At 48.5% G+C, this 27,811-nt stretch overlaps 1 protein-coding gene across 12 annotated transcripts in view; it reads left to right on the top strand.

The window, feature by feature from the left end:
- LOC5521794 (mucin-19) overlaps positions 1 to 27,811 on the top strand; it is a 73,731-nt gene that overhangs the window by 1,390 nt on the left and 44,530 nt on the right. For 4 of the 12 annotated variants that reach the window (XM_048723235.1, XM_048723247.1, XM_048723245.1 and 1 more), the window contains exons 2-14: positions 26 to 3,328; positions 3,822 to 6,182; positions 6,635 to 7,035; positions 9,365 to 10,253; positions 10,705 to 12,066; positions 12,518 to 14,005; positions 14,452 to 15,183; positions 15,632 to 17,749; positions 18,196 to 18,927; positions 23,000 to 23,463; positions 23,626 to 24,502; positions 25,002 to 25,124; positions 25,631 to 25,753. In XM_048723235.1, coding sequence (XP_048579192.1) covers positions 26 to 3,328; positions 3,822 to 6,182; positions 6,635 to 7,035; positions 9,365 to 10,253; positions 10,705 to 12,066; positions 12,518 to 14,005; positions 14,452 to 15,183; positions 15,632 to 17,749; positions 18,196 to 18,927; positions 23,000 to 23,463; positions 23,626 to 24,502; positions 25,002 to 25,124; positions 25,631 to 25,753 — 14,973 coding nt within the window. The other 8 variants (XM_048723237.1, XM_048723238.1, XM_048723236.1 and 5 more) reach the window with 8 other exon arrangements.

The following is a 27,811-nucleotide window of genomic DNA, read 5'->3' on the forward strand; positions in this document are numbered from 1 at the left end:
TTTTCTTTTTTTTACCTTTGTATAGAAGCAACTAAGGCACCTGTGGATCAGCTCAAAACAAAGCAGCCAACAACTGCTACCGCTAAAACCACTGCTACACCAGAGACCACTGTTGCACCTGAGACCACTGTCGTACCGGAGACCACTCCCGCACTGAAGACAACTTCTGCGCCTGAAAGCACAGCTGCAACAGAGTCAACTGTGCCAACAGAGACCACTGCTGCACCTGAGACCACTTTGGAACCTGAGATCACTGTTGCACCTGAAACCACTGTGGCACCTGAGACCACTGCTGCACCTGATACCACTTTGGCACCTGAGACCACTGTCAAACTTGAGAGCACTGTGGCACCAGAGAGCACTGTGTCACCAGAGACCACTGTGTCACCTGAGACAACTGCTGTACCTGAGACAACTGCTGTACCTGAGACTACTCTGTCCCCTGGAACCACTGTGGCACAAGATACCACTGCTGCACCTGAGACCACTGTGGCACCTGAAACCACTGTGTCACCAGAGACCATTGCTGAACCTGAGACCACTGTGGCACCTGAGACCACTACTGCACCCGTTACCACACTGGCACCTGAGACCACTGTGGCTCCTGATACCACTGTAGCACCTGAGACAACAGCTGCCCTAGAGACCACTGTGGCACCAGATACCACTGCTGCACCTTATACTACTGTGGCAGCAGAGACCACTGCTTCAGCTGAGACCACTGTGGCACCTGAGACCACTGCTGCACCTGATACCACTTTGGTACCTGATACCACTGTGGCAGCAGAGACCACTGCCGCAGCTGAGACCACTGTAGCAGCTGAGACCACTGCTGAACCTGAGACCACTGTGGCACCTGACACCACAGCTGCCCCAGAGACCAGTGCTGCACCAGATACCATTATAATGCCTCAGACCACTAGTGCACCAGCGACCACTATGGCACCTGAGACCACTGCTGCACCTGAGACCACTTTGGCACCTGAGACCACCATGGCACCTGAAACCACAATGGCACCTGAAACCACTGTGGCAGCAGAGACCACTGCCGCAGCTGAGACCACTGTAGCAGCTGAGACCAGTGCTGCACCTGAGACCACTGTGGCACCTGACACCACAGCTGCCCCAGAGACCAGTCCTGCACCAGTTACCACTATGGTGCCTCAGACCACTAGTGCACCAGCGACCACTGTGGCACCTGAGACCACTTTGGCACCTGAGACCACTTTGGCACCTGAGACAACAGCTGCCCCAGAGACCACTGTGGCACCAGAGACCATTGCTGCACCTGATACCACTGTGGCAGCAGAGACAACTGCTTCAGCTGAGACCACTGTGGTACCTGACACCACAGCTGCCCCAGAGACCAGTCCTGCACCAGTTACCACTATGGTGCCTCAGACCACTAGTGCACCAGCGACCACTGTGGCACCTGAGACCACTTTGGCACCTGAGACCACTTTGGCACCTGAGACAACAGCTGCCCCAGAGACCACTGTGGCACCAGAGACCATTGCTGCACCTGATACCACTGTGGCAGCAGAGACAACTGCTTCAGCTGAGACCACTGTGGCACCTGAGACCACCATGGCACCTGAAACCACAATGGCACCCGAAACCTCTGTGGCAGCAGAGACCACTGCCGCAGCTCAGACCACTGTAGCAGCTGAGACCACTGCTGCACCTGAGACCACTATTGTACCCGAGACCACAGCTGTCCCAGCGACCACTGATGCACCAGCGACCAATTTGCCACCTGAGACAACAGCTGCCCCAGAGACCACTGTGGCACCAGAGACCATTGCTGCATCTGATACCACTGTGGCAGCAGAGACAACTGCTTCAGCTGAGACCACTGTGGCACATGAGACCACTGCTGTACCTGATACCACTTTGGTACCTGATACCACTTTGGCACCTGAGACCACTGTCGCACCTGAGAGAACTGTGGCACCAGAGAGCACTTCGGCACCTGAGACCACTGCTGCACCTGATACCACTTTGGTACCTGATACCACTTTAGCACCTGAGACAACTGTCGCACGTGAGAGCACTGTGGCACCAGAGACCACTGTGGCACCTGAGACCACTGTGGCACCTGAGACCACAATGCCACCCGAAACCACAATGGCACCTGAAACCACTGTGGCAGCAGAGACCACTGCTGCACCTGAGACCACTGTGGTACCTGAGACCACAGCTGCCCCAGAGACCAGTGCTACACCAGAGACCACTATGGTGCCTGAGACCACTAGTGCACCATCGACCACTATGGCACCTGAGACCACAGCTACACCAGTGACCACTATGGCACCGGATACCACAACTTCCCCAGCGACCACTGCGGCACTTGAAACTACTATGGTGCCTGAGACAACAGCTGCCTCAGACACCACTGTCGTGCCAGAGACCACTGATGCACCAGCTACCACTTTGGCACCAAAGACAACAATTGCCCCAGAGACTACTGTGGCACAAGAGACCACTGATGCACCAGCTATCACTATGGCACCTGAGACCTCAGCTGCCCCAGAGACCACTGTGGCACCAGAGACCAATGCTGCACCTGAGACCACTGTGGCACCTGAGATCACTGCTGCAACTGAGATCACTGCTGCACCTGAGATCACTGCTGCACCTGATACCACTGTGGCACCAGAGACCACTGTGGCACCAGAAATCACTGTAGCACCTGAGACCACTGCTGCACCTGAGACCACCATGGCACCTGAAACCACTGTGGCAGCAGAGACCACTGCCGCAGCTGAGACAACTGCTGCACCTGAGACCACTGTGGCACCTGACACCACAGCTGCCCCAGAGACCAGTGCTGCACCAGATACCACTATGGTGCCTCAGACCACTAGTGCACCAGCGACCACTATGGCACCTGAGACCACTTTGGCACCTGAGACCACTTTGGCACCTGAAACCACCATGGCACCTGAAACCACTGTGGCAGCAGAGACCACTGCCGCAGCTCAGACCACTGTAGCAGCTGAGACCACTGCTGCACCTGAGACCACTATTGTACCCGAGACCACAGCTGTCCCAGCGACCACTGATGCACCAGCGACCACTTTGGCACCTGAGACAACAGCTGCCCCAGAGACCACTGTGGCACCAGAGACCACTGTGGCACCAGAGACCACTGATGCACCAGCTACCACTATGGCCCCTGAGACAAAAGCTGTCTCGGAGACCACTATGGCCCCTGAGACAACAGCTGTCTCGGAGACCACTATGGCGCCTGAGGCCACTGTGGTGCCTAAAACTACTGTTGGCCCATCAACCACAATCTCTCCAAAGACAGAAACTTCTATAACGGGTAATTTTTTTATTTTTTTGATTTTCTTGTAACAATTATTTAGTTGTAGGTAACAGTCTTTTGTTAAAAAGGAAAAGAAGCAGGATTGATAAGGAAGACGTGGTATTTATTTAATCCTTCAGTAACATTGATTTTTCCTGCCCTCAAAAGAGCTGCTTTATATTTTTTAGCGATTGTTTACTAGTTTTTTACTGTATTGAAGTCCAAGCACATTTTTAAATAGAAATGATCAATAGCAAAAACACTTGCACAATTTGTTACATTTTTGCAGTTTTAAACGTTAATTACTACACTTCCAAACACGGCCCTCTATATACACAAAAGGCCGTTTTTAGAATGACAGCAATCGATAAGTAACACCAAACAAATCATAAAAGAATCATTCTATCTTAATGGGGGTATTATTTAAACAGTACACCTAAAAATGAAATCAAATCATACAGAAAACATTCCAACCGACTTCTTAACGATAAAGTCATATTTCAACCCTCAGAAACTCCTGAAACATCGCCAGCAACAATCTCCATTTCCACTGAAAAAACTGGGAAAGCAATCACAACACCACAGGGTACAACTACGGAGCTACCTCCTTCACCATCAACTGTAGCACAAGACCAAACTACCTACAAATCAACAACCTTTCCTGGGGATGTTGGTTATACAACCTTAGCACCTGTGGTGACCACTCCTGGAAGTGATATTACACCTCAAACCTCTGTTTCACCTGATAGCACAGTTGCACCAGAATCAACTGTTGCAGCTGATAGCACTGTGGCTTCTGAGACAATTATTGCACAAGGGACCACTCTGGCATCTAAGACCACAGTGGCCACTGAGACCACTGCTTCACCTGAGACCACTGTGGCACCAGTGACCACTGCTGCACCTGAAACCACTGTTGCACCAGAGAGCACTCTGGCACCTGAGACCACTGCTGCACCCGAGACCACTCTGGCACGTGAAACCACTGTGGCACCAGAGACCACTGCTGCATCTGAGACCACTGTGGCACCTGAGACCACTGTGGCACCTGACACCACAGCTGCCCCAGAGACCAGTGCTGCACCAGAGATCACTATGGTGCCTGAGACCACGAGTGCACCAGCGACCACTATGGCACCTGAGACCACAGCTGCACCAGTGACCACTATGGCACCGGAGACCACAGCTGCCCCAGCGACCACTGCTGCACTAGAAACCACTATGGTGCCTGAGACAACAGCTGCCTCAGAGACCACTGTGGCACCAGAGACCACTGATGCACAAGCTACCACTTTGGCACCTGAGACAACAGCTGCCCAAAAGACCACTGATGCACCAGCTACCACTATGGCACATGAGACCACAGCTGCCCCAGAGACCACTGTGGCACCAGAGACTACTGCTGCACCTGAGACCACTGTGGCACCTGAAACCACTGTGGCACCAGGGACCACTGCTGTACCTGATACCACTCTGGCACCTGAGACCACTGTGGCACCTGAGACAACAGCTGCCCCAGAGACCACTGTGGCACCAGAGAGCACTGCTGCACCTGATACCACTGTGGCACCTGAGAGCACTGTGATGCCTGGGACCACTGTGGCACCTGAGACCACAATGGCACCTGAAACCACTGTGGCAGCAGAGACCACTGCTTCAGCTGAGACCACTGTGGCACCTGAGACCACTGCTGCACCTGATGCCACTTTGGTACCTGATACCACTTTGGCACCTGAGACCACTGTCGCACCTGAGAGCACTAAGGCACCAGAGGCCACAATGGCACCTGAAACCACAATGGCACCTGAAACCACTGTGGCAGCAGAGACCATGGTACCTGATACCACTTTGGCACCTGAGACCACTGTCGCACCTGAGAGCACTAAGGCACCAGAGACCACAATGGCACCTGAAACCACTGTGACAGCAGAGACCACTGCTGCAGCTGAGACCACTGTGGCACCTGAGACCACAGCTGTCCTAGATACCAGTGCTGCACCAGAAACCACTATGGTGCCTGAGACCACGAGTGCACCAGCGACCACTATGGCACCTGAGACCACAGCTGCACCAGTGACCACTATGGCACCGGAGACCACAGCTGCCCCAGCAACCACTACTGCACTAGAAACCACTATGGTGCCTGAGACAACAGCTGCCTTAGAGACCACTGTGGCATCAGAGACCACTGATGCACCAGCTACCACTTTGGCACCTGAGACAACAGCTGCCCCAGAGACCACTGTGGCACCAGAGACCACTGATTTACCAGCTACCACTTTGGCACCTGAGACAACAGCTGCCCAAGAGACCACTGTTGCACCAGAGACCACTGCTGCACCTGAGACCACTGTGGCACCTGAGAGCACTGTGCCACCAGAGACCACTGCTGCACCTGATACCACTGTGGCACCTGGAATAACTGCTGCACCCGTTACCACTGTGGCACCTGAAACCACTGCTGCACCCGTTACCACTGTTGCACCTGAGACCACTGCTGCACCTGATACCACTGTAGCACCTGAGACCACAATGGCACCTGAAACCACTGTGGCACAAGAGACCACTGTGGCACCCGAGACCACTGTGCCACCTGAGACCACCGCTCCACCTGAGACCACTGCTGTACCTGATACCACTGTGGCAGGTGAGACCACTGCTGCACCTGATACCACTATGGCACCTGAGATCACTGTGGCACCAGAGACCACTGTAGTACCAGAGACCACTTCTGCACCTGTTACCACCGTTGCACCAGAGAGCACTCTGGTACCTGAAACAACTTTTGCACCTGATACCACAGTAGCACCTGAGACCACTGTTGTGCCTGAGACCACAATGCGTCCTCCAAAGACAGATGTATCTGTAACAGGTCATTATTTTATTTTAAAAGTTATACATGGAATGATCAAAGTTTATTTAATTAGAATGTCTATAGTTAATAGGAGAAAGTAGCATTTTGACTTTCCTTTACTTAATGTCTATTTGATTGGTAAAATGGTTTTTGTTTCATTCTATGCAATAACTATTGATATTCCTTGCTGTTCTTTTTATAAGTGTTTAGCAATTTTGAAGCAAATTTGAGTTTCATAATTTCCTTTCGATAATATCAGTTCTATAAGCATTCATTAAAAATTTTTCAAACTTGAAAAACAAGTTTTTTTCACTGCAGTTGCACGTAGTTTCGATTTAGATTGAAGCTTCAACCAATGAAAAGCATTTGAATAATCGTTACAGAACATTATTGTTTTTAAACCACCCTTTCATATTTACGTTTCTGCTGTTTTATTATTAAGATTTTTCTTTTCTTTTAACTTTGTATAGAAGCAACTAAGGCACCTGTGGATCAGCTCAAAACAAAGCAGCCAACAATTGCTACAGCTAAAACCACTGCTGAACCAGAGATCACTGTTGCACCTGAGACCACTGTGGTACCAGAGACCACTCCCGCACTGGAGACAACTTCTGCGCCTGAAAGCACAGCTGCAACAGAGTCAACTGTGGCACCTGAGACCACTGTGTCACAAGAGACCACTGTAGCACCTGAAACCACTGTGCCAACAGAGACCACTGCTGCACCTGAGACCACTGTGGCACCTGATATCACATTTGCACCTGAAACCACTGTGCCACCTGAGACCACTGGTGCACCTGATACCACTTTGGCACCTGAGACCACCGTCTCACTTGAGAGCACTCTTGCACTTGAGAGCACTGTGGCACCAGAGAGCACTGTAGCAACTGAAACCACTGTGGCGCCAGAGACCACTGCTGCACCGGAGAGCACTCTGGCACCTGAGATCACTGCTGCACCTGATACTACTATGGTACCTAAGAGCACTGTGGCACCAGATACCACTGTGGCACCTGAGAGTACTGTGGCACCTGAGACAACTGCTGTACCTGAGACTACTCTGGCACCTGGAATCACTGTGGCACAAGAGACCACTGCTGCACCTGAGACCACTGTGGCACCTGAAACAACTGTGGCACCAGAGACCACTGCTGCACTTGAGACCACAGCTGCACCAGTGACCACTATGGTACCGGAGACCACAGCTGCCCCAGCGACCACTGCTGCACTAGAAACTTCTATTGTGCCTGAGACAACAGCTGCCTCAGAGACCACTGTGGCACCAGAGACCACTGATGCACCAGCTACCACTTTGGCACCTGAGACAACAGCTGCCCCAGAGACTACTGTGGCACCAGAGACCACTGATGCACCAGCTACCACTTTGGCACCTAAGACAACAGCTGCCCTAGAGACCACTGTTGCACCAAAGACCATTGTGGTACCGGAGACCACTCCCGCACTGGAGACAACTTCTGCGCCTGAAAGCACAGCTGCAACAGAGTCAACTGTGGCACCTGAGACCACTGTGTCACAAGAGACCACTGTAGCACCTGAAACCACTGTGCCAACAGAGACCACTGCTGCACCTGAGACCACTGTTGCACCTGAGATCACTTCTGCACCTGAAACCACTGTGGCACCTGAGACCACTTCTGCAGCTGATACCACTTTGGCATCTGAGACCACTGCTGCACCTGAGGCCACTTTGGCACCTGAGACTACTGCTGCACCTGAGACCACTTTGGTACCTGAGACGACTGTGGCACCAGAGACCACTGTGGCACCTGAGAGCACTGTGCCACCAGAGACCACTGTAGCAACCACAGCTGCAACTGAGACCACTGCTGCACCTGATACCACTGTGGCACCTGAAACCACTGCTGCACCCGTTACCACTGTTGCACCTGAGACCACTGCTGCACCTGATACCACTGTAGCACCTGAGACCACAATGGCACTTGAAACCACTGTGGCACAAGAGACCACTGTGGCACCTGAGACCACAGTGGTACCTGAGACCACCGCTCCACCTGAGACAACTTTGGCACCTGAGACCACTGCTGCACCTGATACCACTGTGGCAGGTGAGACCACTGCTGCACCTGATACCACTATGGCACCTGAGATCACTGTGGCACCAGAGACCACTGTAGTACCAGAGACCACTGTAGTACCAGAGACCACTTCTGCACCTGTTACCACCGTTGCACCAGAGAGCACTCTGGTACCTGAAACAACTGTTGCACCTGATACCACAGTAGCACCTGAGACCACTGTTATGCCTGATACCACAATGCGTCCTCCAAAGACAGATGTATCTGTAACAGGTCATTATTTTATTTTAAAAGTTATCCATGGAATGATCAAAGTTTATTTAATTAGTATGTCTATAGTTAAAAGGAGAAAGTAGCATTTTGACTTTCCTTTATTTAATGTCTATTTGATTGGTAAAATGGTTTTTGTTTCATTCTATGCAATAACTGTTGATATTCCTTGCTGTTCTCTTTATAAGTGTTTAGCAATTTTGAAGCAAATTTGAGTTTCATAATTTCCTTTTGATAATATCAGTTCTATAAGCATTCATTAAAAATGTTTCAAACTTGAAAAACAAGTTTTTTTCACTGCAGTTGCACGTAGTTTTGATTTAGATTGAAGCTTCAACCAATGAAAAGCATTTGAATAATCGTTACAGAACATTATTGTTTTTAACCACCCTTTCATATTTACGTTTCTGCTGTTTTATTATTAAGATTTTTCTTTTCTTTTAACTTTGTATAGAAGCAACTAAGGCACCTGTGGATCAGCTCAAAACAAAGCAGCCAACAATTGCTACAGCTAAAACCACTGCTGAACCAGAGATCACTGTTGCACCTGAGACCACTGTGGTACCAGAGACCACTCCCGCACTGGAGACAACTTCTGCGCCTGAAAGCACAGCTGCAACAGAGTCAACTGTGGCACCTGAGACCACTGTGTCACAAGAGACCACTGTAGCACCTGAAACCACTGTGCCAACAGAGACCACTGCTGCACCTGAGACCACTGTGGCACCTGATATCACATTTGCACCTGAAACCACTGTGCCACCTGAGACCACTGGTGCACCTGATACCACTTTGGAACCTGAGACCACCGTCTCACTTGAGAGCACTCTTTCACTTGAGAGCACTGTGGCACCAGAGACCACTATGGCACCTGAGAGCACTGTGCCACCAGAGAGCACTGTAGCAACTGAAACCACTGTGGCGCCAGAGACCACTGCTGCACCGGAGAACACTCTGGCACCTGAGATCACTGCTGCACCTGATACTACTATGGTACCTAAGAGCACTGTGGCACCAGATACCACTGTGGCACCTGAGAGTACTGTGGCACCTGAGACCACTGCTGTACCTAAGACTACTCTGGCACCTGGAACCACTGTGGCACAAGAGACCACTGCTGCACCTGAGACCACTGTGGCACCTGAAACAACTGTGGCACCAGAGACCACTGCTGCACTTGAGACCACAGCTGCACCAGTGACCACTATGGTACCGGAGACCACAGCTGCCCCAGCGACCACTGCTGCACTAGAAACTTCTATTGTGCCTGAGACAACAGCTGCCTCAGAGACCACTGTGGCACCAGAGACCACTGATGCACCAGCTACCACTTTGGCACCTGAGACAACAGCTGCCCCAGAGACTACTGTGGCACCAGAGACCACTGATGCACCAGCTACCACTTTGGCACCTGAGACAACAGCTGCCCTAGAGACCACTGTTGCACCAGAGACCACTGCTGCACCTGAGACCACTGTGGCACCTGAGATCACTGCTGCAACTGAGACCACTGCTGCACCTGAGACCACTGTGGCAGGTGAGACCACTGCTGCACCTGATACCACTATGGCACCTGAGATCACTGTGGCACCAGAGACCACTGTAGTACCAGAGACCACTTCTGCACCTGTTACCACCGTTGCACCAGAGAGCACTCTGGTACCTGAAACAACTTTTGCACCTGATACCACAGTAGCACCTGAGACCACTGTTGTGCCTGAGACCACAATGCGTCCTCCAAAGACAGATGTATCTGTAACAGGTCATTATTTTATTTTAAAAGTTATGCATGGAATGATCAAAGTTTATTTAATTAGAATGTCTATAGTTAATAGGAGAAAGTAGCATTTTGACTTTCCTTTATTTAATGTCTATTTGATTGGTAAAATGGTTTTTGTTTCATTCTATGCAATAACTGTTGATATTCCTTGCTGTTCTCTTTATAAGTGTTTAGCAATTTTGAAGCAAATTTGAGTTTCATAATTTCCTTTTGATAATATCAGTTCTATAAGCATTCATTAAAAATTTTTCAAACTTGAAAAACAAGTTTTTTTCACTGCAGTTGCACGTAGTTTCGATTTAGATTGAAGCTTCAACCAATGAAAAGCATTTGAATAATCGTTACAGAATATTATTGTTTTTAACCACCCTTTCATATTTACGTTTCTGCTGTTTTATTATTAAGATTTTTCTTTTCTTTTAACTTTGTATAGAAGCAACTAAGGCACCTGTGGATCAGCTCAAAACAAAGCAGCCAACAATTGCTACAGCTAAAACCACTGCTGAACCAGAGATCACTGTTGCACCTGAGACCACTATGGTACCGGAGACCACAGCTGCCCCAGCGACCACTGCTGCACTAGAAACTTCTATTGTGCCTGAGACAACAGCTGCCTCAGAGACCACTGTGGCACCAGAGACCACTGATGCACCAGGTACCACTTTGGCACCTGAGACAACAGCTGCCCCAGAGACTACTGTGGCACTAGAGACCACTGATGCACCAGCTACCACTTTGGCACCTAAGACAACAACTGCCCTAGAGACCACTGTTGCAGCAAAGACCACTGTGGTACCGGAGACCACTCCCGCACTGGAGACAACTTCTGCGCCTGAAAGCACAGCTGCAACAGAGTCAACTGTGGCACCTGAGACCACTGTGTCACAAGAGACCACTGTAGCACCTGAAACCACTGTGCCAACAGAGACCACTGCTGCACCTGAGACCACTGTTGCACCTGAGATCACTTTTGCACCTGAAACCACTTTGCCACCTGAGACCACTGCTGCAGCTGATACCACTTTGACACCTGAGACCACTTTGGCACCTGAGACCACCGTCGCACTTGAGAGCACTGTTGCACCTGAAACCACTGTGGCACCTGAGACCACCGTCGTACTTGAGAGCACTCTTGCACTTGAGAGCACTGTGGCACCAGAGACCACTGTGGCACCTGAGAGCACTGTGCCACCAGAGACCACTGTAGCAACTGAAACCACTGTGGCGCCAGAGACCACTGCTGCACCAGAGAGCACTCTGGCACCTGATATCACTGCTGCACCTGATACTACTATGGTACCTGAGAGCACTGTGGCACCAGATACCACTGTGGCACCTGAGAGTACTATGGCACCTGAGACCACTGCTGAACCTGAGACTACTCTGGCACCTGAGACCACTGTGGCACCTGAAACCACTGTGGCACCAGAGACCACTGCTGCACTTGAGACCACAGCTGCACCAGTGACCACTATGGTACCGGAGACCACAGCTGCCCCAGCGACTACTGCTGCACTAGAAACTTCTATTGCGCCTGAGACAACAGCTGCCTCAGAGACCACTGTGGCACCAGAGACCACTGCTGCACCTGATACCACTATGGCACCTGAGATCACTGTGGCACCAGAGACCACTGTAGTACCAGAGACCACTTCTGCACCTGTTACCACCGTTGCACCAGAGAGCACTCTGGTACCTGAAACAACTTTTGCACCTGATACCACAGTAGCACCTGAGACCACTGTTGTGCCTGAGACCACAATGCGTCCTCCAAAGACAGATGTATCTGTAACAGGTCATTATTTTATTTTAAAAGTTATCCATGGAATGATCAAAGTTTATTTAATTAGAATGTCTATAGTTAATAGGAGAAAGTAGCATTTTGACTTTTCTTTATTTAATGTCTATTTGATTGGTAAAATGGTTTTTGTTTCATTCTATGCAATAACTGTTGATATTCCTTGCTGTTCTCTTTATAAGTGTTTAGCAATTTTGAAGCAAATTTGAGTTTCATAATTTCCTTTTGATAATATCAGTTCTATAAGCATTCATTAAAAATTTTTCAAACTTGAAAAACAAGTTTTTTTCACTGCAGTTGCACGTAGTTTCGATTTAGATTGAAGCTTCAACCAATGAAAAGCATTTGAATAATCGTTACAGAACATTATTGTTTTTAACCACCCTTTCATATTTACGTTTCTGCTGTTTTATTATTAAGATTTTTCATTTCTTTTAACTTTGTATAGAAGTAACTAAGGCACCTGTGGATCAGCTCAAAACAAAGCAGCCAACAATTGCTACAGCTAAAACCACTGCTGAACCAGAGATCACTGTTGCACCTGAGACCACTATGGTACCGGAGACCACAGCTGCCCCAGCGACCACTGCTGCACTAGAAACTTCTATTGTGCCTGAGACAACAGCTGCCTCAGAGACCACTGTGGCACCAGAGACCACTGATGCACCAGGTACCACTTTGGCACCTGAGACAACAGCTGCCCCAGAGACTACTGTGGCACCAGAGACCACTGATGCACCAGCTACCACTTTGGCACCTAAGACAACAACTGCCCTAGAGACCACTGTTGCAGCAAAGACCACTGTGGTACCGGAGACCACTTCCGCACTGGAGACAACTTCTGCGCCTGAAAGCACAGCTGCAACAGAGTCAACTGTAGCACCTGAAACCACTGTGCCAACAGAGACCACTGCTGCACCTGAGACCACTGTTGCACCTGAGATCACTTTTGCACCTGAAACCACTGTGCCACCTGAGACCACTGCTGCACCTGATACCACTTTGGCACCTGAGACCACCGTCGCACTTGAGAGCACTCTTGCACTTGAGAGCACTGTGGCGCCAGAGACCACTGCTGCACCAGAGAGCACTCTGGCACCTGATATCACTGCTGCACCTGATACTACTATGGTACCTGAGAGCACTGTGGCACCAGATACCACTGTGGCACCTGAGAGTACTATGGCACATGAGACCACTGCTGAACCTGAGACTACTCTGGCACCTGAGACCACTGTGGCACCTGAAACCACTGTGGCACCAGAGACCACTGCTGCACTTGAGACCACAGCTGCACCAGTGACCACTATGGTACCGGAGACCACAGCTGCCCCAGCGACTACTGCTGCACTAGAAACTTCTATTGCGCCTGAGACAACAGCTGCCTCAGAGACCACTGTGGCACCAGAGACCACTGATGCACCAGCTACCAGTTTGGCTCCTGAGACAACAGCTGCCCCAGAGACTACTGTGGCACCAGAGACCACTGATGCACCAGCTACCACTTTGGCACCTGAGACAACAGCTGCCCTAGAGACCACTGTTGCACCAGAGACCACTGCTGCACCTGAGACCACTGTGGCACCTGAGATCACTGCTGCAACTGAGACCACTGCTGCACCTGAGACCACTGTGGTACCTGAGACCACCGCTCCACCTGAGACAACTGTGGCACCTGAGACCACTGCTGCACCTGATACCACTGTGGCAGGTGAGACCACTGCTGCACCTGATACCACTATGGCACCTGAGATCACTGTGGCACCAGAGACCACTATGGCACCAGAGACCACTTCTGCACCTGTTACCACCGTTGCACCAGAGAGCACTCTGGTACCTGAAACAACTGTTGCACCTGATACCACAGTAGCACCTGAGACCACTGTTGTGCCTGAGACCACAATGCCTCCTCCAAAGACAGATGTATCTGTAACAGGTCATTATTTTTTAAAAAGTTATCCATGGAATGATCAAAGTTTATTTAATTAGAATGTCTATAGTTAATAGGAGAAAGTAGCATTTTGACATTCCTTTATTTAATGTCTATTTGATTGGTAAAATGGTTTTTGTTTCATTCTATGCAATAACTGTTGATATTCCTTGCTGTTCTCTTTATGTTCTTAGCAATTTTGAAGCAAATTTGAGTTTCATAATTTCCTTTTGATAATATCAGTTCCATAAGCATTTATTAAAAATTTTCAAACTTGAAAAACAAGTTTTTTTCACTGCAGTTGCACGTAGTTTCGATTTAGATTGAAGCTTCAACCAATGGAAAGCATTTGAATAATCGTTATAGAACATTATTGTTCTTCCCCTCCCTTTCATATTTACGTTCCTGCTGTTTTATTATTAAGATTTTTCTTTTCTTTTTACTTTGTATAGAAGCAACTAAGGCACCTGTGGATCAGCTCAAAACAAAGCAGCCAACAATTGCTACAGCTAAAACCACTGCTGAACCAGAGATCACTGTTGCACCTGAGACCACTGTGGTACCGGAGACCACTCCCGCACTAGAGACAACTTCTGCGCCTGAAAGCACAGCTGCAACAGAGTCAACTGTGGCACCTGAGACCACTGTGTCACAAGAGACCACTTTGGCACCTGAGACAACACCTGCCCCAGAGACTACTGTGGCACCAGAGACCACTGATGCACCAGCTACCACTTTGGCACCTGAGACAACAGCTGCCCTAGAGACCACTGTTGCACCAGAGACCACTGCTGCACCTGAGACCACTGTGGCACCTGAGATCACTGCTGCAACTGAGACCACTGCTGCACCTGAGACCACTGTGGTACCTGAGACCACCGCTCCACCTGAGACAACTGTGGCACCTGAGACCACTGCTGCACCTGATACCACTGTGGCAGGTGAGACCACTGCTGCACCTGATACCACTATGGCACCTGAGATCACTGTGGCACCAGAGACCACTGTGGCACCAGAGACCACTGTTGTACCAGAGACCACTTCTGCACCTGTTACCACCGTTGCACCAGAGAGCACTCTGGTACCTGAAACAACTGTTGCACCTGATACCACAGTAGCACCTGAGACCACTGTTGTGCCTGAGACCACAATGCCTCCTCCAAAGACAGATGTATCTGTAACAGGTCATTATTTTATTTTAAAAGTTATCCATGGAATGATCAAAGTTTATTTAATTAGAATGTCTATAGTTAATAGGAGAAAGTAGCATTTTGACATTCCTTTATTTAATGTCTATTTGATTGGTAAAATGGTTTTTGTTTCATTCTATGCAATAACTGTTGATATTCCTTGCTGTTCTCTTTATGTTCTTAGCAATTTTGAAGCAAATTTGAGTTTCATAATTTCCTTTTGATAATATCAGTTCCATAAGCATTCATTAAAAATTTTCAAACTTGAAAAACAAGTTTTTTTCACTGCAGTTGCACGTAGTTTCGATTTAGATTGAAGCTTCAACCAATGGAAAGCATTTGAATAATCGTTATAGAACATTATTGTTCTTCCCCTCCCTTTCATATTTACGTTCCTGCTGTTTTATTATTAAGATTTTTCTTTTCTTTTTACTTTGTATAGAAGCAACTAAGGCACCTGTGGATCAGCTCAAAACAAAGCAGCCAACAACTTCTACAGCTAAAACCACTGCTGAACCAGAGATCACTGTTGCACCTGAGACCACTTTGGTACCGGAGACCACTCCCGCACTAGAGACAACTTCTGCGCCTGAAAGCACAGCTGCAACAGAGTCAACTGTGGCACCTGAGACCACTGTGTCACAAGAGACCACTGTAGCACCTGAAACCACTGTGCCAACAGAGACCACTGTGGTACCGGAGACCACTCCCGCACTTGAGACAACTTCTGCGCCTGAAAGCACAGCTGCAACAGAGTCAACTGTGGCACCTGAGACCACTGTATCACAAGAGACCACTATAGCACCTGAAACCACTGTGCCAACAGAGATCACTGCTGCACCTGAGACCACTGTGGCACCTGAGATCACTTTTGCACCTGAAACCACTGTGCCACCTGAGACCACTGGTGCACCTGATACCACTTTGGCACCTGAGACCACAGTCGCACTTGAGAGCACTATGGCACCTGAGAGCACTGTGCCACCAGAGACCACTGTAGCAACTGAAACCACTGTGGCGCCAGAGACCACTGCTGCACCGGAGAGCACTCTGGCACCTGAGATCACTGCTGCACCTGATACTACTATGGTACCTAAGAGCACTGTGGCACCAGATACCACTGTGGCACCTGAGAGTACTGTGGCACCTGAGACCACTGTTGTACCTGAGACTACTCTGGCACCTGGAACCACTGTGGCACAAGAGACCACTGCTGCACCTGAGACCACTGTGGCACCTGAAACCACTGTAGCACCAGAGACCACTGCTGCACTTGAGACCACAGCTGCACCAGTGACCACTATGCTACCGGAGACCACAGCTGCCCCAGCGACCACTGCTGCACTAGAAACTTCTATTGTGCCTGAGACAACAGCTGCCTCAGAGACCACTGTGGCACCAGAGACCACTGACGCACCAGCTACCACTTTGGCACCTGAGACAACAGCTGCCCCAGAGACTACTGTGGCACCAGAGACCACTGATGCACCAGCTACCACTTTGGCACCTAAGACAACAACTGCCCTAGAGACCACTGTTGCAGCAAAGACCACTGTGGTACCGGAGACCACTCCCGCACTGGAGACAACTTCTTCGCCTGAAAGCACAGCTGCAACAGAGTCAACTGTGGCACCTGAGATCACTGTGGCACCTGAGAGCACTGTGCCACCAGAGACAACTGTAGCAACTGAAACCACTGTGGCGCCAGAGACCACTGCTGCACCAGAGAGCACTCTGGCACCTGATATCACTGCTGCACCTGATACTACTATGGTACCTGAGAGCACTGTGGCACCAGATACCACTGTGGCACCTGAGAGTACTATGGCACCTGAGACCACTGCTGAACCTGAGACTACTCTGGCACCTGAGACCACTGTGGCACCTGAAACCACTGTGGCACCAGAGACCACTGCTGCACTTGAGACCACAGCTGCACCAGTGACCACTATGGTACCGGAGACCACAGCTGCCCCAGCGACTACTGCTGCACTAGAAACTTCTATTGCGCCTGAGACAACAGCTGCCTCAGAGACCACTGTGGCACCAGAGACCACTGATGCACCAGCTACCACTTTGGCACCTGAGACAACAGCTGCCCCAGAGACTACTGTGGCACCAGAGACCACTGATGCACCAGCTACCACTTTGGCACCTGAGACAACAGCTGCCCTAGAGACCACTGTTGCACCAGAGACCACTGCTGCACCTGAGACCACTGTGGCACCTGAGATCACTGCTGCAACTGAGACCACTGCTGCACCTGAGACCACTGTGGTACCTGAGACCACCGCTCCACCTGAGACAACTGTGGCACCTGAGACAACTGCTGCACCTGATACCACTGTGGCAGGTGAGACCACTGCTGCACCTGATACCACTATGGCACCTGAAATCACTGTGGCACCGGAGACCACTTCTGCACCTGTTACCACCGTTGCACCAGAGAGCACTCTGGTACCTGAAACAACTGTTGCACCTGATACCACAGTAGCACCTGAGACCACTGTTGTGCCTGAGACCACAATGCCTCCTCCAAAGACAGATGTATCTGTAACAGGTCATTATTTTTTAAAAAGTTATCCATGGAATGATCAAAGTTTATTTAATTAGAATGTCTATAGTTAATAGGAGAAAGTAGCATTTTGACATTCCTTTATTTAATGTCTATTTGATTGGTAAAATGGTTTTTGTTTCATTCTATGCTATAACTGTTGATATTCCTTGCTGTTCTCTTTATGTTCTTAGCAATTTTGAAGCAAATTTGAGTTTCATAATTTCCTTTTGATAATATCAGTTCCATAAGCATTCATTAAAAATTTTCAAACTTGAAAAACAAGTTTTTTTCACTGCAGTTGCACGTAGTTTCGATTTAGATTGAAGCTTCAACCAATGGAAAGCATTTGAATAATCGTTATAGAACATTATTGTTCTTCCCCTCCCTTTCATATTTACGTTCCTGCTGTTTTATTATTAAGATTTTTCTTTTCTTTTTACTTTGTATAGAAGCAACTAAGGCACCTGTGGATCAGCTCAAAACAAAGCAGCCAACAATTTCTACAGCTAAAACCACTGCTGAACCAGAGATCACTGTTGCACCTGAGACCACTGTGGTACCGGAGACCACTCCCGCACTAGAGACAACTTCTGCGCCTGAAAGCACAGCTGCAACAGAGTCAACTGTGGCACCTGAGACCACTGTGTCACAAGAGACCACTTTGGCACCTGAGACAACAGCTGCCCCAGAGACTACTGTGGCACCAGAGACCACTGATGCACCAGCTACCACTTTGGCACCTGAGACAACAGCTGCCCTAGAGACCACTGTTGCACCAGAGACCACTGCTGCACCTGAGACCACTGTGGCACCTGAGATCACTGCTGCAACTGAGACCACTGCTGCACCTGAGACCACTGTGGTACCTGAGACTACGGCTCCACCTGAGACAACTGTGGCACCTGAGACCACTGCTGCACCTGATACCACTGTGGCAGGTGAGACCACTGCTGCACCTGATACCACTATGGCACCTGAGATCACTGTGGCACCAGAGACCACTGTGGCACCAGAGACCACTGTTGTACCAGAGACCACTTCTGCACCTGTTACCACCGTTGCACCAGAGAGCACTCTGGTACCTGAAACAACTGTTGCACCTGATACCACAGTAGCACCTGAGACCACTGTTGTGCCTGAGACCACAATGCCTCCTCCAAAGACAGATGTATCTGTAACAGGTCATTATTTTTTAAAAAGTTATCCATGGAATGATCAAAGTTTATTTAATTAGAATGTCTATACTTAATAGGAGAAAGTAGCATTTTGACATTCCTTTATTTAATGTCTATTTGATTGGTAAAATGGTTTTTGTTTCATTCTATGCAATAACTGTTGATATTCCTTGCTGTTCTCTTTATGTTCTTAGCAATTTTGAAGCAAATTTGAGTTTCATAATTTCCTTTTGATAATATCAGTTCCATAAGCATTCATTAAAAATTTTCAAACTTGAAAAACAAGTTTTTTTCACTGCAGTTGCACGTAGTTTCGATTTAGATTGAAGCTTCAACCAATGGAAAGCATTTAAATAATCGTTATAGAACATTATTGTTCTTCCCCTCCCTTTCATATTTACGTTCCTGCTGTTTTATTATTAAGATTTTTCTTTTCTTTTTACTTTGTATAGAAGCAACTAAGGCACCTGTGGATCAGCTCAAAACAAAGCAGCCAACAATTTCTACAGCTAAAACCACTGCTGCACTTGAGACCACAGCTGCACCAGTGACCACTATGCTACCGGAGACCACAGCTGCCCCAGCGACCACTGCTGCACTAGAAACTTCTATTGTGCCTGAGACAACAGCTGCCTCAGAGACCACTGTGGCACCAGAGACCACTGACGCACCAGCTACCACTTTGGCACCTGAGACAACAGCTGCCCCAGAGACTACTGTGGCACCAGAGACCACTGATGCACCAGCTACCACTTTGGCACCTAAGACAACAACTGCCCTAGAGACCACTGTTGCAGCAAAGACCACTGTGGTACCGGAGACCACTCCCGCACTGGAGACAACTTCTGCGCCTGAAAGCACAGCTGCAACAGAGTCAACTGTGGCACCTGAGACCACTGTGTCACAAGAGACCACTGTAGCACCTGAAACCACTGTGCCAACAGAGACCACTGCTGCACCTGAGACCACTGTGGCACCTGAGATCACTTTTGCACCTGAAACCACTGTGCCACCTGAGACCACTGCTGCACCTGATACCACTTTGGCACCTGAAACCACCGTCGCACTTGAGAGCACTCTTGCATTTGAGAGCACTGTGGCACCAGAGACCACTGTAGCAACTGAAACCACTGTGGCGCCAGAGACCACTGCTGCACCGGAGAGCACTCTGGCACCTGAGATCACTGCTGCACCTGATACTGCTATGGTACCTGAGAGCACTGTGGCACCCGAGACCACTGTGTCACAAGAGACCACTGTAGCACCTGAAACCACTGTGCCAACAGAGACCACTGCTGCACCTGAGACCACTGTTGCACCTGAGATCACTTCTGCATCTGAAACCACTGTGGCACCTGAGACCACTTTTGCAGCTGATACCACTTTGGCACCTGAGACCACTTTTGCACCTGAAACCACTGTGCCACCTGAGACCACTGCTGCACCTGATACCACTGTGGCACCTGAGACCACCGTCGCACTTGAGAGCACTCTTGCACTTGAGAGCACTGTGGCACCAGAGACCACTGTAGCAACTGAAACCACTGTGGCGCCAGAGACCACTGCTGCACCGGAGAGCACTCTGGCACCTGAGATCACTGCTGCACCTGATACTACTATGGTACCTGAGAGCACTGTGGCACCAGATACCACTGTGGCACCTGAGAGTACTGTGGCACCTGAGACCACTGCTGTACCTGAGACTACTCTGGCACCTGGAACCACTGTGGCACAAGAGACCACTGCTGCACCTGAGACCACTGTGGCACCTGAAACCACTGTGGCACCAGAGACCACTGCTGCACTTGAGACCACAGCTGCACCAGTGACCACTATGGTACCGGAGACCACAGCTGCCCCAGCGACCACTGCTGCACTAGAAACTTCTATTGTGCCTGAGACAACAGCTGCCTCAGAGACCACTGTGGCACCAGAGACCACTGATGCACCAGCTACCACTTTGGCACCTGAGACAACAGCTGCCCCAGAGACTACTGTGGCACCAGAGACCACTGATGCACCAGCTACCACTTTGGCACCTAAGACAACAACTGCCCTAGAGACCACTGTTGCAGCAAAGACCACTGTGGTACCGGAGACCACTCCCGCACTGGAGACAACTTCTGCGCCTGAAAGCACAGCTGCAACAGAGTCAACTGTGGCACCTGAGACCACTGTGTCACAAGAGACCACTGTAGCACCTGAAACCACTGTGCCAACAGAGACCACTGCTGCACCTGAGACCACTGTGGCACCTGAGATCACTTTTGCACCTGAAACCACTGTGCCACCTGAGACCACTGCTGCACCTGATACCACTTTGGCACCTGAAACCACCGTCGCACTTGAGAGTACTCTTGCACTTGAGAGCACTGTGGCACCAGAGACCACTGTAGCAACTGAAACCACTGTGGCGCCAGAGACCACTGCTGCACCAGAGATCACTCTGGCACCTGAGATCACTGCTGCACCTGATACTACTATGGTACCTGAGAGTACTGTGGCACCAGATACCACTGTGGCACCTGAGACCACTGCTGTACCTGAGACTACTCTGGCACCTGGAACCACGGTGGCACAAGAGACCACTGCTGCACCTGAGACCACTGTGGCACCTGAAACCACTGTGGCACCAGAGACCACTGCTGCACTTGAGACCACAGCTGCACCAGTGACCACTATGGTACCGGAGACCACAGCTGCCCCAGCGACCACTGCTGCACTAGAAACTTCTATTGTGCCTGAGACAACAGATGCCTCAGAGACCACTGTGGCACCAGAGACTACTGATGCACCAGCTACCACTTTGGCACCTGAGACAACAGCTGCCCCAGAGACGACTGTGGTACCAGAGACCACTGATGCACCAGCTACCACTTTGGCACCTAAGACAACAGCTGCCCTAGAGACCACTGTTGTACCAGAGACCACTGCTGCACCTGAGACCACTGTGGCACCTGAGATCACTTCTGCAACTGAGACCACTGCTGCACCTGAGACCACTGTGGCACCTGAGACCACTGTGGCACCTGAGACCACTGTGGCACCTAAGACCACTGTGGTACCTGAGACCACCGCTCCACCTGAGACAACTGTGGCACCTGAGACAACTGCTGCACCTGATACCACTGCCCTAGAGACCACTGTTGTACCAGAGACCACTGCTGCACCTGAGACCACTGTGGCACCTGAGATCACTTCTGCAACTGAGACCACTGCTGCACCTGAGACCACTGTGGCACCTGAGACCACTGTGGCACCTGAGACCACTGTGGCACCTGAGACCACTGTGGCACCTAAGACCACTGTGGTACCTGAGACCACCGCTCCACCTGAGACAACTGTGGCACCTGAGACAACTGCTGCACCTGATACCACTGTGGCAGGTGAGACCACTGCTGCACCCGATACCACTATGGCACCTGAGATCACTGTGGCACCAGAGACCACTGTGGCACCAGAGACCACTGTTGTACCAGAGACCACTTCTGCACCTGTTACCGACGTTGCACCAGAGAGCACTTTGGTACCTGAAACAACTGTTGCACCTGATACCACAGTAGCACCTGAGTTCACTGTTGTGCCTGAGACCACAATGCCTCCTCCAAAGACAGATGTATCTGTAACAGGTCATTATTTTATTTTAAAAGTTATCCATGGAATGATCAAAGTTTATTTAATTAGAATGTCTATAGTTAATAGGAGAAAGTAGCATTTTGACTTTCCTTTATTTAGTGTCTATTTGATTGGTAAAATGCTTTTTCTTTCATTCTATGCAATAACTGTTGATATTCTTTGCTGTTCTCTTTATGTGTTTAGCAATTTCGAAGCAAATTTGAGTTTCATAATTTCCTTTTGATAATATCAGTTCTATAAGCATTCATTAAAAATGTTTCAAACTTGAAAAACAAGTTGTTTTCACTGCAGTTGCACGTAGTTTTGAATTAAATTGAAGCTTCAACCAATGGAAAGCATTTGAATAATCGTTATAGAACATTATTGTTTTCCCCCACCCTTTCATATTTACGTTTCTGCTGTTTTATTATTAAGATTTTTCTTTTCTTTTAACTTTGTATAGAAGCAACTAAGGCACCTGTGGATCAGCTCAAAACAAAGCAGCCAACAATTGCTACAGCTAAAACCACTGCTGCACCAGAGACCACTATTGCACCTGAGACCACTGTCGTACCGGAGACCACTCCCGGACTGGAGACAACTTCTGCGCCTGAAAGCACAGCTGCAACAGAGTCAACTGTGGCACCTGAGACCACTGTGTCACAAGAGACCACTGTAGCACCTGAAACCACTGTGCCAACAGAAACCACTGCTGCACCTGAGACCACTGTGGCACCTGAGATCACTGTTTCACCTGAAACCACTGTGGCACCTGAGATCACTGCTGCACCTTATACCACTTTGGCACCTGAGACCACTTTGGCACCTGAGAGCACTGTTGCACTTGAGAGCACTGTGGCTTCGGAGACCACTGTGGCACCTAAGACCACTGCTGCATCTGAGGCCACTTTGGCCCCTGAAAGTGTGGCACCAGAGACCACTGCTGCACCGAAGAGCACTCTGGCAACTGAGACTATTGCTGCACCTGATACTACTATGGTACCTTTGACCACTGTTGCACCAGAGACCACTGTGGCACCTGAGACCACTGTGCCACCAGAGACCACTGTAGCAACTGAAACCACTGGAGCACCAGAGACCACTGCTGCACCAGAGAGCACTCTGGCACCTGAGACCACTGCTGCACCAGAGACCACTGTGGCACCTGAAACCACTGCTGCACCTGATACTCCTATTGTACCTGAAACCACTGTGGCACCTGAGAGCACTGTGGCACCAGAGACCACTGTGGTACCGGAGACCACCCCGGCACTTGAGACAACTTCTGCGTCTGAAAGCACAGATGCAACAGAGTCAACTGTGGCACCTGAGGTCACTCTGCCACCAGGGACCACTGTAGCACCTGAGACCACTGTGGCACCTGAGACCACTGCTGCACCTGAGATCACTGTGGCACCAGAGACCACTGAAGCACCTGATACCACTGTGGCGCCTGATACCACTGTGGCACCTGAGAGCACTATGGCACCTGAAACTACTGTAGCACCTGAGACCACTGTGGCACCTGAGACCACTGCTGCACCTGAGATCACTGTGGCACCAGAGACCACTGAAGCACCTGATACCACTGTGGCGCCTGATACCACTGCTGCACCTGAGAGCACTGTGGCACCTGAAGCTACTGTAGCCCCTGAGACTACTGTTGCACCAGAGATCACTGCTTCACGTGAAACAACTGTGGCACCTGAGAGCACTGTGTCGCCTGTAAGCACAGTTGAACCAAAAACCACGATTGCTTTGCCCGTAACAACGTTAGTCCAACTTAGTACAACTTCCGTTGGACCATCCCCGACCCCGACTACTACCGATGTTGGTGCTATTGAAGGAAATGAATGCCTTTTGGGCTCATCGAAGTGTGATCGTATGGCTAAGTGTATTGACACCTTAAGTGGATTCAAGTGCGAATGTAACAAGGGCTTTGAGGGAAATGGCTTCAATTGTGCAGGTAAAGTATGACTATGCTAGCACTTTACTCACTTGGACAGTTTGAAGACCCCATTTACTTAAAATGCATTGTGCAATTTATCCCTTGCTACCAAGTTCCAGGGAATTCATTTGAATAATCATTTTGTGTTATATACCCTGGTTCCAGAACTTTGCTTGCATGAGTTATCGCAAGCTTCATGTGGTGGGCTTTGCTTGTTAGTAACTAAAAAAAGAGCGATTCCCTGGGAACAGCATTATTGTTATAAAAGGATAATACAGAATTGATTTGAGATTGGAGAACACAATATCTACCTTTTAGAACAATGTCTGTCTCTTAGAATCTCTTAAAAAAGATTGTGTCTTATTTTCCGGTGAATGATGTCAATTTATGCTTTTATTTCGGGTGCTGTAAATATCCATATTTCTACCAATAGAGAAAGTATCGACGATGTGGAAAAGGATAAAACTGGCACTTGATGTCCTTATCATTCCATGAACGTTCTGTTTTCTCTTGTAAGATATCAACGAGTGCGACAATGGCAAGAACGACTGCCACGGCAATGCGCGATGCATCAATGCTCCCGGCTCGTACGACTGCAAGTGCAACAAAGGCTTTAAAGGAGATGGGAAAACGTGTCTAGGTAATTGCCTTGTATAAGTTGTGTATTGCACCTTTATTCAATGTCTAGCTGTTAGGCTAAAGGTTCGGGCGACTTATTTTGGGAATGTTCATGAAGTATTTCAAAGTAGGGAGGAAATATTTTGTTTCGAGAGAAGAGGCGCCTCTTTGAATATTCTATGCCCTCATCTGTTATATTCAGTATGGCCCCTAATGGAAGTCCGTTATATCGAGCTTTCGCCGTATTTAGGGACAGACCATTTGATATTTCACGGGGGGAGGGTGGAATGTATAACCCCCCCCCCCCCCCCGCCGAAAAAAAACAACAAAAATAAACAAATGAACACGCACAGACTGGCAGAAAAAAATCGTCATATCCTTCGGGAAAAAAAGTAAGCAGCAAAACTGCCCGGGAAAAAATCGAGGAAGAACATTTAGGCACCCCCCCTCCCCCGTCAGATATTAAATGGTCTGCCCTCACAGTTCAGTTCCGAAAGCCCTCTAATAGTCAATTTTGTTGTTTTCTAGACGTAGATGAATGCGCTGATGGCACGGCGATGTGTGCATTGAAGGCTTCATGTCTGAACACACTCGGCTCGTTCAGATGCAATTGCATCAAAGGCTTCACCGGTGATGGCAAAACATGCCAAGGTAGTTTGCCATACCCTACCCGGGACTACCACCTTTTGTCAAGTGCCGAGGACACGTCTACTTTCTTCAGTCTTCTGATTACACACGCTTTAGTCACAATACGAACCTTTATTGTGGACCCTGGATAAACTGATAAAAGTGGTCAGCAGTGGCCCTTTGCGCATGCGTGTTATTGCTCATGCACGTTGGTTGGTTGGTGAAGTCGTCATTTAACTTGTGTTTTCGTCGTATCTTCTCAGTTTCCTTGTTTTCTCTCTTTCTTTATCTCGATTTTCATTTACAGAGCGCACTTGCTCTCACTTGTTTAAGATATATAGTGCTCCGATTTTTTTTTTACTAATGTTGCGGTAATTTCGAAAATTTTCGACTTTTTTTTTGAGAATTTCTGCGGATCTCGTTTTTTCTTGTGCTTTAATTAAACCCGTCTGGAAGTGATATCCTTTCAGCCGACCCCATTTGGGTCATCACTTCACAGCCCTACACAAATTGGCCCATTTAACCGCTTGGCAGAGAGTGTATTCTCTTCCATACCTGGGCTGAATGAGGCTGTGAAATTGAGTATGAATTTAATGGTTGAATTTAAACGACACCATGCAAATAAAGCATACATTGTGATGCTTTATTGCTAACTACCCGCTTCATGCGAGCTCCCAGACGCTCTTTCCACGATGTATTCTATAGCTCCATTGAACTGTTTGTCCGTACTCTTAGTCGGCTGAACTCCATCGTGGTTTGAAACAGAAATCGCCTCGTTTCTATGCCAGGCCGAGCTAATGTTTGTTTATTCGAAACCTGGTAAGAGCCAGTCGCATCCTGTGTGATGTAATAATTAGATTACACTCAAAGTTCTCAATCAGCGTCAGCTTGTGTAAATCGACGGAGACAGTTACCTCCGTGGTATTTAATAAACTCTACCCGATGGCTTCTTGTATCGGATGTTTATTAATCATAGTGACCTTCTAAGGGGTCAGATCCTAGCGACGGACTTTAGCTAGCCGTATTTGGATTACCTGTGCGTGCCAGATTCTTTGCTTGAGGCTTTGCAAATACTTTTTCTTTATATAAACAACTTATTACGCGGTTTCGTTCAGTCTTGTGTTACAAAGAGCTAATATTATCTTTATCTATTCATTGCCCATTTCGCACGCGTCGTTTAACTAAAACAAGTAGCATGTGCTTATAACTTTGTAAACACTGGTATTTATTGGTGTATAATCCCACAATTGGCTTCCTTTTGAAATTTGATTGAAATATCTGCCCTGCTAATAAGGGGTTAGATTTGTCCAAAGATCTGTACTCGACTGCGTGTACCATGCATGTTGACGAGCCATGGGGCAAAGGGCAATCAGTTGAACAACTTTTGGCAGCTGATAAGATCCTTTATCGGGTTTTAAGTTCTTAACCTCTCTTTACGACAAGCAAGCATTTAATGATGTGCCAGTGCTAATTAAATAATGGTTCTAGTGGATGAACTGTAGATTACCCCGTGTCCTTTATTCTCTTCCGCTTGATATTTATGAATGTATTTCTCCAGACGCTTTAAAACATCTTATCAGGAGGTGTTCAAAAGTTTCTTTATTTGAGAATAAACAGTGGTCTATTTATATAGATTCTCACATAAAGTATGTCTTTTTTTATTATTTTTTTACTATCGTCCATACGGTAAATGTGTTGACGTTGCGTGAACATGCTTTGCCACGCCTTATCGTAATGCAAAGATAACTCGAGTGTTTCGTTTCAAAACACCACCATTTCGGATGATAAGACCTTATTCTCAAAGTATCGATTACATGCACGAAAACAATATTTCATGCAATATACCTTATCATATCTCACTTTCTCCAAGAACTCATTTTTGGAGACATTTTTAGCTTATAATCTATTATCACTATTCATACTTAGGAATGGTATGGAAATGGTTATACTGACGCAATAACTATTTTCCGCGAATACTCGCCAATATAGTGGAGAAAAAAAGTGAGATAACATAAAGTTGATTTCTTTGCATTGAATAAAGACTTATTGTATATATTATAATCAATTATTCGGTGTCTAATT

This window comes from Nematostella vectensis, chromosome 2, assembly GCF_932526225.1.
Source record: "Nematostella vectensis chromosome 2, jaNemVect1.1, whole genome shotgun sequence".
NCBI classification, from domain to species: Eukaryota; Metazoa; Cnidaria; class Anthozoa; order Actiniaria; family Edwardsiidae; genus Nematostella; species Nematostella vectensis.